Source organism: Clarias gariepinus, chromosome 7 (genome assembly GCF_024256425.1).
Source record: "Clarias gariepinus isolate MV-2021 ecotype Netherlands chromosome 7, CGAR_prim_01v2, whole genome shotgun sequence".
Lineage (NCBI taxonomy): Eukaryota > Metazoa > Chordata > Actinopteri > Siluriformes > Clariidae > Clarias > Clarias gariepinus.
Window position 1 is genome coordinate 31335742 of NC_071106.1, and position 15731 is coordinate 31351472.

Consider the following 15731-nt stretch of genomic DNA (forward strand, 5'->3'; position numbering starts at 1 on the left):
TTGTTAAAACACCAGTAAATGTCTAGAAGGAGCTGAGTATCACAGTCATTTTAAATCTGCCTAATTGGTGCTTATTATGCTTGATTGCTGCTCGTTGACATCCACAGGTGTTTTCAATACCTTATCGAAAACACTTGAATGAACCTCTGTTCTTAAGAGTGGTAGTCTTTAAGGAGTTGAATAATTGTGTCAATGATGTCATTTTAGTTGCATTTGGTTCTTTAAAAAGTCCTTGTAAGATTTTATTCTGAACACAATTACAAATGTACACTAAATTCCCTAAAACCCTTGACAGCATTGGGGGTTGAATAATTTTGAACACAACTGTATATTTTTTTTATACTTCTATTTTATTTGTAACTTTTGTAAATTTGTTAATTGCACTTTTGTTTATTTTTTATTAAAAACTTTGTTTAATTATATTCTTCTAGTGCAATTCTCCTTTTATTATAGTGAAATCCTTTTATTTTGCCTTTCCATTTTATGTCAGATGACATATGTTGTACAAATGTTGTATACAAATTTTGTATAGACATTTAAGATAACATTTAAAATTAGGATAACTTACAGTATACAATTAAGTCATATAAGCATTTTACTGCGTACCATACTGTGTATGGTTATTCATTCATTCATTCATCTTCTAGACTGTTTATCCTGTATACAGGGTCAAGGGGGAGTCTTCAGAGACACACACACACAAACGGCAATTTGGGAATGCTAATTAGCCTAATCTACATGTCTTTGGACTGTGGGAGGTAACCAGAGTCCATGGAGGAAACCCACCAAGCACGGAGCAAACTTGCAAACTCCTTGCACAAAGATCTAAGGAAAGAATAGAACCCAGACCCTGGAGGTGTGAGGCCACAGTGCTAACCACTACGCCACCTTCTTTCTCCACAGGCATGCTGTGTCTTTTAAAAATAAATAAATTAAAATACTGTGCAAATTTGAACAGTAACCTAGGACTGAGGACAGGTCCAGTCACGTGACTGAAATTATAGTTCTCACATGGTGAATTGGAAGGAATGACGTAATATACAGTTAATTCTGAAATTGTTCAATTGCATCGATAAATTACGAAATAAATTAATTAATTACTTTTGCACAATATAACTGCTAGCTGTTGTGTAGTAAACTGTTGCCAAAACATCAGCCATCTTAACTTTAAGACAAGAGGCGGAGATAATGGTTAAAGGCGCTTGGTATAAGGCGCGTCCTAATCGCATTGGTGGGGGCTGTATAGGTGCACTACAATGAGGAGTATGCACTACTATAAAACGGTATCCTTCTGCAGCCTGCCTAGTGCTTGACGTGGTTAATGAAACTATTTGGTGATTCAGGCTCGAGCACGTATAACAGTTCGCTTCATGCGTAAACATCGCACGGGTGAGTTTGGAACGTTCCTTTTCAAAACACTGATACAAGTTCGTTACTTTTTATAATTTTGTATATGTGTATTATGTATTTTAGAGGTATTTAACTTTGATGTCCATAAAAGGGCATTTTGAAGAAACTGATGCATGTGTATGAACTTTTCTGCAGTCTGGTGCTGTTGGTTTGGGTTCAGATCTGTAAGAACACAAATACACTCAGCTGTTGTGTTTACACTTTGCCATGCCGAAGTGTGTGTGTGTGTATTCTGTTTTGTAGTTGTGTAATCATCTTGTCTTGGGGTTGGGCACATTCCTGTAGCTGCATGTTTACTGAAAGTTATCTAATCTCCAATTCTTTTAATATTTTCAATTTATATTAATATTATTAGATGTATAATAATATGATAGTACTTTGAATATTACCTTTATAATGTGTTCTCTTTTTCTTTTTTCTCCCCCCTTCTCTCTCTCTCTCTCTCTCTCTCTTTCTGTTGTATGTTTTGTGAGTTTCCCTTCCTGCTCTTCATTAGTGTTTGTTTCAGCATTTCCTATTTTCATGCAGATTTTTTTGCTTGAAAAGACAACAAAAGTTTCTTCTGTGAAACTCTCATTCGTTAAAAAAAATGCGATCACTTCACCAATGGTGCACAAATTTCTTCACATCTTTATTTGTAGACAAAAACATCCTGAAGTGAAAAAAAAATTGTCCCACGAATTCCATTTCACTTTTTCGTGTCGGCGTCGTTAATAAAATTTTAATAGATAGATAGCCTTTATTAATCCTTGGGGGGGAAATAATTGTGTCTCAACAGCAGCAGGTTACACAAACAGTAGTAAGGGGAGGAGGGGGGGGTATACAGTGGAACCTCGGATTACAAGCATAATTCATTCCGGAAGTGGGCTCGTATTCCAAAACACTCGTAAACCAAATTTAATTTTCATATAAGAAATAATGAAAACTTAAATTATTTGTTCTACAGCCCCAAAAAATCTATACATAAAAAGAATTAATACAAAATATTAAGTAAAAATAAAACAAATTGACCTGCACTTTACCTTTCAAAAAAGTAAAAAAGAAATCCCGGCAGATAAGTGCTTCCCTTTTGTGCACGCAGGCACTGTGTATGTGTGTGCGTGTGTGTGTGTGAGGATAGAGTAAGGGGAGACTCTTGCTTTCAGCCCCTCCTGTCTCCCCCTCTGCATCGTCCACATTAAAACTTTCTCCTCTCGTTTGAACACACACACAATAACGGAAAGACTGTTGTTCCCTTCAAAATTATTAAAGCTTCTCCGCTTTTTTTATGTTGCTCGCGACAGCATAACAGCCCGATAATTCATGCTGGTGTAATGTTGAGAAGGACAAACTGGTCGCGTTCACACACACCGGACTGCATTACCCACAATGCATCTCCCGCACTGGACTACAATAAACATCGCTAATGACACTCGTGTGAGCGCAAACTAACAGAATCACTGCTGTAAAGTAAAACAAACAAACAAATGACCCAGCACCTTACCTCTGAAAAGATTTGCGACAGAGCAGTATTTCTTCGGAGAGCAGAGTGTGTGTCTCTCGCCTTTCTGTGCGCATTTGTTTGTGTATGGGGGTTTCACACACACACACACACACACACACACACACACACAGCCGGCACAGTGTCAAATTACGTGCGCGCACACACACACACACAAAATAAAAAATTATTTTGCTTTACTCGCGCTATAAGAAACAGTACACGCGCTGTACACACGCGCTTCCGAACACGAAATAAAATATGTTTTACACACACGCGGGGTCACAGTGTTATAGTAAACAGTACACGCGTGCACAGATGTTGATTATACCAGTAAGAAACAAGCACTAAGACCCAGCAGGAAAGATAATTCCGCAGCGCAAGAGAGAGAAACCGTTGGCTCAGTTGTGATCACGTGACGCTCGGGGTCAAAACAAGAAGCGCATGCGTGAAACATGATACTCGGTGCTCGTAAACCAAGACAATGCTCGTTTTTCAAGTAAAAATTTATTAAAAATCTTTGCTCGTCTTGCGGAACACTCGTAAACCGCGTTACTCGTAATCCGAGGTTCCACTGTGTGTGTGTATATATATATATATATATATATATATATATATAAAGGGAAAAATAAGAAAAGGGATGAAATGAGCAAATCGTCAGTGTATATGTACACCATGTGTGTATGAATGTTCTGTCCAGTTTGGTGCTAAACACAGTGCTTTATGTTGCATAAATATTCAGTTCAGTTCACTTTTATTTATATAGCACTTGGTCATTGTTGCACAGCAGCTTTACAGAATCATAAAAAAAAATGGAAATGAGTGTGAGGATGGTGGATTAGTGGTCAGCACTTTAACTTTGCACCCCCAAAATCCAGGATATGATACCCACCTCAGAGTCTGTGTCCACGGAGTTTCCTCCTGAGGTTCTCCGGTTTTCTCGTACAGTCCAAAGACCTGCAGATTAAGTTCATTGCCGTTTCCAAATTGCCCATAGTGTGTGAATGAGTGTGTGTGTGCCCTGTCATGGATTCGAACCCCGTCCGCCCGTGTATACAGTAAAAAGCGGTACAGATAATGAGTGAGTGAGAGGACAAAAGTTTCATTAGTACTGTAAGAAAAATCTTCATCTCCAAGGGTGCACAAACTTCATCATCTGTGTCTCTAAAAACGTCATGACGTAACCTTTTTTTGTTTTCTTTAAAGATTTTGTTAAGAAAAATTTCATTTTACTTACAAAGAGTTTGTCATGTCGGTTTTGTCAGTAGAATATAAATTTTCTGTATAATTAGAGGAACAGTCTGGTGTGAAACACTCTGCCTTCCTTTGCATAAATATTCAATTCAGTTTTATTTATGTAGCGCTTTTAACAATGGTCATTGTCGCGAAGCAGCTTTACAAAATCAAAGAAAAAAAATTATGGAAATGAGTGTGAGGGAATATGTACAAGTCATAATTATACGATTCAGCTGTATATCTTTTCCCCATTCGGTAGTGTTAGAACCTGAAACTAAAATGGATTTTTTTCATACAGTAACTTTGTCATTTGAACATTTTTTCGATATCAATCAAATAATTGAACATGTCCTTCTTGCGATTTTCAATGTGATTTACTTTTTTGCGATTAATTGTGCAACACAATATACAGGCTTACAAACAGATTGGAAAGGAAGAAAGATAAGAAGGAAGATCGATAAGAATCAAGGGAAGGAATAGGAAGGAAGGAACATGGGAAGCAAGAGAGGAAGGTATAAAGGAAATTAAAAAGGTATTAAGGAAAGTATGAAGGAAGGTAGGAAGAAAATTATGAAGTAAGATGGGTAGGAAGGATGAAAGGAAGATGGTGGCAAGGTAAAAGGAAGAAGGTAGGAAGGAAGGTATAAGGATATGAAGGAAGAAAGGAAGATCATCGCTATTGCCTGCTATGTTTTAATACGAGTGAGATGGTAAGCTTTTAACCTTATCTCCGACATTTGTGGAGTTCAGACCGCAGGTGGTTGGTCAAAAGGAAAAACAATCAAACCAGTCTTTCCCATTATATCTGCTTGGACCCATTAAATACTAGCAATATTTTCACATTTTGGGTAGAAGCTAGGGCTGAACCATTTGACCTAAAACTCATGGGGCGATTATTTTGACGTGTATTTGGTTCGAAATTTTAATTGCACTATGTAACTATTAAATGCACTATTTTGTATTCAAACATATTTAGCACTAAATAATGGCACAAGTAATCTCATTAATAGGATGTTTGACTATTTATTTATTACCTTAAAATTATAAAAAAATAAATAAATGAACACATACATACTTAAATTATCAACAAACTACATGAATTAATTCCCAACCATGCGTATACAGTATTACCTGTAATAACCTGCAGCCCTTTTTACCATTTCTGCCATTTTAACATTAAAGTATAAGGTATAATTCAGAAATTGGTGCCAAAAAAAACCCCGATATAAATGGCAGATTAGCTAATCGACATAGGAATCTGAGATGACTGACAGTTCTGTAATTGTTTTAAAATGCTCTGCTGTTAACGTCCTGATGCTCATATCATGCATTATAAATTTTTTGGGAGTTTAATTTAAACATGATTTGACCCCTCAACACCACTTTCTGTTAGAGAATGATTTGACTTATTTAATATGAAATAACTAACATTAAAAACGTACAGCTTTTCATTTAGTTAACCTGGGTAAGCTATATTTTTTCAGGTGAAAGTGGACATGAAAGATTTTTTTTTTTTTCCTTTAAGATGAAAAAGAAAAAGGCTTAAAAAGGGTTTAAATTCGTTTACGATGAAGTGTCACTTTACAAAAATGTTGTTTGTTGCTCTTGCTCTCCTGCGCCAGTCAGGGTAGACATGTTCAGACAGTTTGAGCAGCAGAACGACGATAAAAATGTCAGTTGTGTTTTTTATGACTGTGTTTACAAGTGACATTAGACAAGTCGTTTGTAAAAGTGCGGGGTTTTTTTTGTTGTTTTTTTTTTAACAACTTTTACTGCCCGGCTTTTTCCCAAAAGTTTCCTTGCCTTTTGGCAAACTTTGATTAGATTTCAGACTCTTTCATAAAACCCAACTTAGTGGTGTGTTATCCTCTGAACCCCTATCTGACCCCCGGTCCTCTAGGCAGGGTTGTACCATATTCTTTCCATTTGTTCCCCATTACGGATTTAATGGTGCACCACATAATATTCACAATTTTTTTATTTTTTTAGTTTTATTTTATTATATTTATTTTTACAACCATATCCTGATTGACACTTTCCAAAGTCTTTGTCACAGAGTTGTTCTGGTCTTTACAATCCTGTTGGGGATAAATACTTAAGCAAGACACTTTATGGAACCATTAATGCTTGTAAATGTTGCATTAAAAAGCTTGTTGGTGGTTGCCATTTTAAGTATTCAAAAACTTTACTTGTATTAGTCCTGAAACTATAAAAGTATGAATGATACAATTGCAAAATTATAAGTTATAATCTTGCATTAATAATAGTGATGCACAATAATAACAACAGCAGAACATGAGGAGTTTGTTAATAGCTTCTTAAAGAGAAGTTCTATTATAATCTGTTTTTTTTTTGTTAAAGTAATAAGATTATAATATATTTTTTTTATTATTAACCCAAAGCTGAAAAAGGTTGACATGACAGGTGATATGTACTTTCTATATCTGTGTGGCTTAGAGAGATGAATGAGGACGCATTTGAGGTCCCTGCGAGGAACGAGTACCGCTACCTCGTTCAGGATGAGACTGAAGAGGAGGTCCAGTACGCCCGCCGCTACTACGTCAGCCCGTTCCTCCAAGTGTCCCGGAGGTGTATGTTTCTGATCGGCTGTGGCATTCTTGCCCTTCTCACTCTCGCCGGATACCTGGCTTACTTGGCCCAGACTCGACCCCGCGGTTATGCTGAGGTGCTAACAGACTGTGGTTTGCTGCGCGGAAAACGGGAACACGATGCCTACTCCTTCAAAGGCATCCCGTATGCCGTGCCACCTGTCGGCGAACGCCGCTGGCAACCTCCAGCAGACCTAAAAGCGAGAGGAGAGTGCTGGGATGGAGTTTACGATGCCACGCATTTTCGTAGCAAGTGCGCCCAAGTGCGACCTCTCAGAAAAGACGGCCGAGTGATGGGTAAAGAGGACTGCCTGTACTTGAACGTCTGGACACCCAGTCTACAGCCTACTGATGCCCTGCCTGTCATGGTGTGGATCCATGGAGGAAACTTACACATGCTGAGCGGGCAGGAGAAAGGCTACTCGCCCACTGAGGAGTTGGCCAAAAGAACACAAACCGTGTTCGTGAGTCTGAACTACAGGCTTAATGCATTTGGCTTTATGGCACTAGAGACACTGAGAAAAGATTCTTCGACCAACACCTCAGGTCAGTCTGTAGTTATACCTAGAGCTATATTTGTCTAAACTGTTTGTACCAACTGTCCTTTTTTGGAGGAAAAGTTACAGTAGTCATAGATGTGTGTTTTTTCTGTGTTATATAACCGGGTCAGTTGGTAGAGAATTATTAAAGTGGATCTTTTTTTAAACACAGGAAACTATGGCTTCATGGACCAGATTCTAGCTCTTCAGTGGGTTCAGAAAAACATCCATGTGTTTGGTGGAGACCCAACAAAAATCACAATATTTGGTGAGAATTTTACAACATCCTGTACCACGGTAGTCAAAAGTATTAAGACAACATATGCCACATATTATACAACAGTTAGATCCGACCTGATTAATCTGATTAAACAAGAGGCATTCCATGAGTGGTGATAATGGACAGTAACTGTGTACGTATCACACAGCGTTTAACTGAATGCATCACTCCAGGTCCAAGGTGTTCTATAGTCGTTATTTACCCAACAGTTGGTCACCAGCATGGGTGAAAGTAGGTCAGTAGAGTCTGGCATACTAAGGAAGAGCATCTGCCGGCCAAAACTCACACTAAAACCCAGCCATGGTAGCACTTTCAGCAAGACAAAACTACTTCTAATGTTATGGCATCTTAAACATCACTTTGTCTCCTTCATAATTGCTTCTAAGTTGTCCCTCAGTGTTGTTTTATTTATGCCAATTCGAGCTAAAAAGCTAACTAGCTTCTAACACAAGGCTGAATCCTTAATCCACTCTCTAATCAAGGGCACTACATAGTGTGTAGAACAAGTGATAGAACACCCTAGTGCACTAGCGTTCCATTTAACCCCATTAGGATTAAACCCCGGAACCCAGAAGTCAACCTGAGCTGACATTCTAAAATGGAATAAATGGAACTATAAAGAGAAACTTAAAAAATTTACAGGACTGTCCACAACACCTCCATGGTTTACCCCTACAGTAATTACACATCAGTAATTACATCTGTAAGTTGTCAGCTCCGCCAGTTGCAGTTAGTTGGTTTCACCAGGTATGGAATGATGTATGTTGGCTTTGGAATGATTTTAACACAGAAAAATGGTTAAATAAGGCAAAAACTATTTACGTACCAACACAACAGCGCTCCCTCTTGTACGATATTGCTTAAATATTGTGCAGCCGGATCCAGCAGGTTTTAAAGAATAAATGATGTTAGACTGAATACTGATGGTTGTATAGCAATTGCATTGCATAAAATAACTAATTATTATTTTCTTCATTATCATTATTTCAAACATTTTGAGAATGTCATCAAAATATTAAATTTCATTTCTCTCAATGCTTCTGGCCGCGACTCTATATACAGTGATGCTTGACAGTAATTGTTGTTGGCTCTGTATTCTTGCATTCCTTTCTCTCTCTCTCTCTCTCTCTCTCACTCACTCTCTCTCTCACAGTAAACACAGTCAGTCAATTTACAGAAAAAAACATCAGATAGCGTAAACAACCTCTGTCCTGTAGACTTACTTGAGTTTATCGACTTTAAAGTGCTTACAACAGAAGCGCATGCGTGATACATGATATTCAGTACTCGTAAATCAAGACTTGTTCGTTTTCCAAAATTCATTAAAAATCTTTGCTTGTTTGGCGGAACACTCGCAAATCACGTTCTTTGCAATCTGAGGTTTCACTGTATACACAAATAATGCACACTTCCTTAAGAGATTTAAAATAATTCATCTGCACTGTGTATAATTAGAATTTAAAAAAAAAATCATCACCTTTTGTCCAATCAGATTTGAGACTTTAACAGAACCCCCTTACATATTGCACTGTAAGCTACAGTATGCAGCTCCATTCAGTTACTTTTCATCTATGCCTTAGGATGGTGAATGTGAGGCAGTTTGCAGACAGGAGAGATGTTGTACAACACTGCATTTCATTTTATAATTTTAACAAAACCCGTGTTTATTTAAGAACATTTCCTACAGGCATTTCTCCTACCAAAGCAAGTTCATCACATTTGAGATTTCGTGTTGTGTGCATTTACTGATGCGTTACCGTTTCCAATTCCTCACAAGGAGAAACATCAGTATGGGCTTTGATGCTTTCGCCTCAAGCTAAGGGTCTGTTTCATCGTGCAATTGGAATGAGTCCCTCATTCGTCTCTAACACCTCGTTGGACGCAGCCGAAAAAGGCAACCACGTGTTCTTGAAGAATACCGGCTGCCAAGATGCAGCCTGCCTCCGAAAGCTCGACATAACTCAGATCCTCCAGGTGAGATACACACAGCCAATCCCTGGATAATCATCCAACTTGTTCTCATCATTTGTCCTCTTACAAAACACCTAAAACAAGTAATCAATTGCAGGATTACCACCGTAGCCATCCTCAAGTGTACTACTGAAAATAAACTCTTCTAGTTAAAGATTATTCAGTTTCAGAACCTTAAATCTGACCGCAGTGTCGCAGCAGGTTTTGCTGACTCTAATAACATTGCAAGAAGTTCTTCATCCTGATGATCCCCATCCAGTCCACATTTGTCTTTGGTTCCTAGTTTCCAAAACATCTCGGCCATCGATTTCCTAATCTGGCCTTGATTCAGGCTTGGGAATTTAAAGAAAACTTCACTTTTTGTTTGCTCAGGCCATTCCGTGGGAAGAATACCCATTCTGGGCACGAGATGGACTAACAGACATCCCTGTTAAAGGCAAATCATACGGTCCAGTTGCAATCATAGATGGCTATGTTCTCGTCAGTCATTCGTTCAAAGCTTCAGAGAAAGGTGAATTTTACAGTGACGTTCCACTCGTGGTTGGAACAACAGAGCAAGAAGCTGATTTTAGGTAAATGTCAAAGTTTGTTTACATTTAGCTATCAGGACAACACAAAATCATGGCAATTAATGTATGATTTTAAATGACTTTTCTTAGTCCACCCGTGAAAAACATCTCAACCTGGACATGGGGCGACTACAAGTGGTTTCTATCAGGTATCCTCGTTAATGCTATTATACCTATAATGTTTATAATAATAATAATAGTAATAATAAATGCTATTCTTAAAACTTATATTTTTCTTATCCCCTCTGTATGTAGAGAAGCTGAAGCCATTTGGAGAGGATGTGGTAAAGAAGGCCTCGAAGCAGTACGACAGTTTTGAACCATGCCCAACCAATGACAGCTGCCCTGAAAGACTCTACACCACTTTAGTGTCAGATATGAGGGCCAGCTGCCCCAGCAACCACCTGGCCAAGCAAGCTGCAGGTCCACATAAACCCTTATTAAAGATATGAACCAAATTGTACAGCAGTCAGTTCATGAACGAGAGAAGTATAAATGATGACCCGTTCAAATGTGTGCACTTGTACCCAGAAGGCTGTGCGAGCTAATGTGGTTTCTATGTAAAAAATAAAGTGTTTATTACATTTTACTGGCGATGTCGTCTTCACGTCAATGTGGAGGAATTTTGGCCCACTCTCCTTTGCAGAATAGTTTTAATTCAACCATATTAGAGGGGTTTTAAGCATGAACAGCCTGTTTAAGGTCATGCCACAGCATCGGAATCAGGTTTTAAGTCCAGACTTTGTCTAGGCCACTATACAACCTTAAATTAGTTTTTTGAGCCATTTCGAGGTGGACTTGCCGGTGTGTTTCGGATCATTGTACTGCTACAATACCCAAGTGCACTCGAGCTTGAGATCAAGAACTGATGGCTTTCAGGATTTTCAGAATTCATGGTTCCCTCAATCATGGCAAGTTGTCCAGGTCCTGGGCGGCACGGTGGTGTAGTGGTTAGCCTTGCACCTCCAGGGTCCGGGTTCGATTCCTGGCCAGGCTCGATTCCCCTCCCTGTGTGCATGGAGTTTGCATGTTCTCCCCGTGCTTGGTCGGCTTCCTCCGGGTATTCCGGTTTCCTCCCACAGTCCGCAGACCTGCAGATTAGGCTAATTGGCATTCCCAAATTGGCTGTAGTGTTTGAATGACTATGAGTGAGTGTGTACATGTCCATCATCCATCATCCATCATCATCCCTATGATGGATTGGCACCCTGTCCAGGGTGTACCCCGCCCAAGTCTCCTGGGATAGACCCTGAATACAGGATAAAGCGGTATAGACGATGAGTGAGTGTCTAGGTCCTGAAGCGGCAAAGCAGCCCCAGACCATCACACTACCACCACTATGTTTGACCGTTGGTATGTTCTTTTTATGAAATGTTAGTTTTACGCCAGATTTAACGGAACGCACAACTTCCCAAAATTTAAACTTTTGTCCTACCAGTCAACAGAATATTTGCCCAAAAGTCTTGGGGACAACCAAGTTTTTGGCAACTGTAAGACAAACCTTTGTATCTTTTTTGGTCATAAGGGGCTTTCGCCCTGGAACTCTTCAACTGAGGCCATTTTTGCCCAGTCACTTACTTATTGTTGGATCATGAACACTGACACTGAGGCAGGTGGGAGGGCCTCTATTTCGTTAGATGTTGTTCCGGGTTCTTTTATGAGCTCCTGGATGAGTCTCATAAGTTTATTACTCACGGTTATTGGCTCTTGGAGTAATTCTGGTAGGCCGGCCACTCCATTTCAACATGTGACTGATTAAATCACTCAGGATGCAACAAAACCAGTATTGCAGTACAACTATAGTCTGAGATGAAAGATCTGTCCTTTCGTTAAAACACATTGATTTATTGTCACATCTGTGAGGTCTAAAGTTGAAAAGTCACGTTTATCTCTCTTACATTTTCGGTTATTTCCAGACACCCTAAAGAGCCCTGTGTACCGCTACCTGGTGAATTACACTCCATCCAAAGCTGCTGATTCATCCACCTTGCTCCCTTACCCAAGCCGATTCTCCTTCCACATGATGGACAGCTTGGCGTTCTTCGGCGGCCTCGAGATGGCACTCGGCACGACCACTTCTAAAGACATAGAGTTTCAGCAGACGCTCACAAAGTACTTCATTCACTTCGCAAAAGAAGGTGAGCATCATTTGTTGTTGGAGAAATTTCCCACAAATTCAGCTATTCAGTATTTTCACTTCAAGAAATGCTCCAAAAATAAATCTGGCCTTTTCTCGGATCTTGCAGGTAAGATGCCAGAGGATTGGCCCGAATTCCCATCCAAGACTGCCGTGCTGAATCAGACGCTTTCTGTGCCACAGAATATTTTAGCAGAACGATGCGATCTCTGGGAAAATAATAACTTTTATTCATATGCCTGGACCAACTAATGTGGTTTTACCTGATACCCGACCGGACTCTCTCTCACTCTCTCAGCTTTACTAAACAAATCACCACAACACCAAATCAACACCCATCATTAGAAGCTACGAAAAGAAATCTGGCGGTTTGGTATTGCATTGCAGTTTTTATCTTTATCTTGAGTTTAAAAAAGAAAAGAAGAAATAAACATGCAGGGAAGAGGTATTTTATTTGCACTAAGAGTCAAACACATTGTTTTTCATTAATCATTAAACAGCAATAAGTGAACCTGGTGTTTTATAAGGAAATAAATTCGCTGGCTCTGCAAGACACATCAATATTCTTCCTTATCAGGCTGCACAATCATGTCAAAAATCATAGCTGGTTCCTTACATTTGGCTGGTGTTGGTAAGGACTGAATCAGTTCTCTTGCACTTTGGTTTTTACATCACGATCCTGTAAACGTGCAAATCTTTACAATAGATATAAACGGATTGAGTGTGTAAAGAGGCGTGTAAGGCTACCTTGGATTTAACTTCACATCATTTCATTTGTAGGGACACAGTACTAACGAGAATGACACTCGTCAATTAAGACAAGCTGATTTAAGATAAAATTACATGTTTATAAGCTAATTTACGTTTTTTAATGTATGGTTTTTTTTTTTTTGGAAGGCATTTAAGCTGGCTTATAAATTGTTTTGCTTTATTTTCCACAAGCAACTTTTTCGCTGCGTGATGCGTCTGGTGTGGGTTTTCACATCACTTGATTTTTTTGCCTGATTTAATTCGCGCATAATTTTTGACTTCTAAATTTCAACTCATCGAGTAGAAACCTGATGATTGAGGCACATTGACTGGATCACACTAGCTACTACTGTTATCTCGCTGCCAACATGATCAGACACGAAACAAACGAAATTAACAAAATACATCAACATTCCTCCAAAGTTTCAACCAAAGCTGAGGATACATTACACGAACACACTGAGAACAGACTCGGTAGACATGAGTCGGAGTATATCAAATGCCGACTCTGGACGGGAATGTGTACCGTTAATGGCTAATGAACGTAGAGGAAGCAGGATCATGGGCAGGATACGGGAAGTGGAGGAAACTGTTGCTGCCTGTCTGGCATCTATATTTGTTTGTTTCTTCTACTTGAAAGATTACTCTTGCTCTCGTGAGAGTTTGGTCTGTTCAGTTGGCCTAAGCTGGAGTGACAAGACGTATAGTCTACGATCCCTCATGTGGCGCAGTCCTTAAGCTTGTTCATCCAAAAGATCTGTGAAAGCCAGGCTTAGAATCTTTTAGAAGTGTGAAAGTCGTGTAGTGTATCCTCAGCTTAAATAGTCGAGGAGCTCACAATTTATTCACTCTCTCGTCGTCTATATCGCTCTATTCTGTATTCAGGGTCGCGGAGGGCCTGGAGCCTATCCCAGGAGACTTAGGGCACGAGGCGGGGTACGCCCGGAACAGAGCGCACACACTTACACACTCATTTAGGCATGAATTGAGGCAATTTGGGAATGCCACTTAGCCTAATCTGCAGGTCTTTAGACTGTGGGAGGAAAGTCACCAAGCACGGGGAGAACATGCAAACTCCATGAATACAGGGATGGGAATCAACCCTGGCCGGGAATCGAACCCGGACCCTGGAGGTGCGAGGCGACAGTGCTAACCACTACGCGACCATGCCCCTCAAGTAGACAACTATGTCAACAGTCAATTATATACAGTTGTGCTTAAAATAATAGCAGTGTGTTGAAAAAAGGCAGAAAAGCTCCATATCCATATAATTACTAATACAGTAAAGCGTTTTTAATGTCAGGCCACAAGTTTTCGATTGGATTAAGGTCTGGGGATTGGGCTGGCCACTCCATAACGTCAATCTTGTTGGTCTGGGACCAAGATTCTGCTCACTTACTGGTGTGTTTGGGGTCGTTGTCTTGTTGAAACACCCAGTTTAAGGGCATTTCCTCTTCGGCATAAGGCAACGTGACCTCTTTAAGTATTCTGATGTACTCAGATTGATCCATGATCCCTGAAATGTGATCAATAGGTTCAACACCATAGTACGAGAAGCATCCCCATATCATGATGCTTGTGCCTCCATGCTTCACTGTCTTCACACTGAATTCAGTGTTTGGGGGCCTGACAAACTGTTTACAGCCTCTAGACCCAAAAAGAGCAATCTGGCTTTCATCTGTCCACAAAATATCGCGCCAGTTCTCTTTAGGCCAGTCAGTGTGTCCTTTGGCGAGCTATAACCTTTTCAGCACATCTTTTTTCCAACAATGGGACTTCTTGCTGATAGCTTGGCTTCACATAGCCGTCTTCTAATAGTAACAGTACTAACAGGTAACTTTAGGTGTTCTTTGACCATGCTGGAACTGATCATTGGCTGAGTCTTTGGTAATTTTGTTATTCTTCGATCCATTCGAATGGTAGTTTTCCATTTTCTTCAACGTCTTTCTGGTTCAGGTCTCCATTTTAAAGCATTTGATATCATTTTAGCAGAGCAGCCTATCATTTTCTGCACTTCTTTGTGTGTTTTCCATCTCTTATCAACTTCAAAGTACGCTGATCTTCTGAAGAATGTATGGAATTTTACTCTGATTTTCAGAAGGAAATGCACAGGACAACCTTTTCTGTATTTGTCCTTAAATAAGGGGAACTTGTTTGACACCTGTCTTTTACAGAATAATTGACCTCTCTAATTAAACTCCACACTATTATTTTGAACACGCCCCTTTTCAATTAATGATTCAATTACACAGAATCAGGTGCATCCAATCATGACTGGTGGTTTTCTATTACTCCACTACACCTACAAGTAAAATATTTACCATGAAGAAATATAATTTCTCCCAAAAACAATTATTGATCTGTTTACTGATGTTGGACTGCTATTATTTTGAACACAACTGTATATAAGCTGGACATTCATAGTTTCCCTATGAAGCACATCCGGAAGTGTTTTATTCCTCTTAAATTACAGCAATGTACAAACAAACCATTTTTACAGAAATTAAATCTTTCATTACTTTTCTCAAAATCCTTTTCTTTTTATAAGGAGTCGTTCCAGCACCAGCCTCTAATAAGACACAAAAACAAGCAATTTATGTTTCAAAAGGAACCTGAAAGTACAAAATGTTTTCTGTTCCAAAATCGCTGGAGACTCCTTCTATAAATGTTAAACACATCTCCAGGCTGATACAGGAATTCACAATTAATCACATTGTGCGACTGATCCAATTGTGCAGCCCATCTGTCTT

General features: G+C 39.4%; 1 protein-coding gene across 1 annotated transcript; it reads left to right on the forward strand.

Moving 5' to 3' along the window:
• Positions 1 to 1282: 1282 nt before the first annotated feature.
• Positions 1283 to 15472, forward strand: si:ch211-71n6.4 (fumonisin B1 esterase). The gene is made up of 9 exons (XM_053500051.1): positions 1283 to 1389; positions 6584 to 7281; positions 7447 to 7542; positions 9332 to 9528; positions 9898 to 10097; positions 10185 to 10243; positions 10350 to 10517; positions 12011 to 12232; positions 12341 to 15472. Exons 2-9 carry the CDS (start codon positions 6588 to 6590, stop codon positions 12481 to 12483), a joined length of 1779 nt encoding a protein of 592 aa, XP_053356026.1. The 5' UTR covers positions 1283 to 1389; positions 6584 to 6587; the 3' UTR covers positions 12484 to 15472.
• Positions 15473 to 15731: the final 259 nt, after the last annotated feature.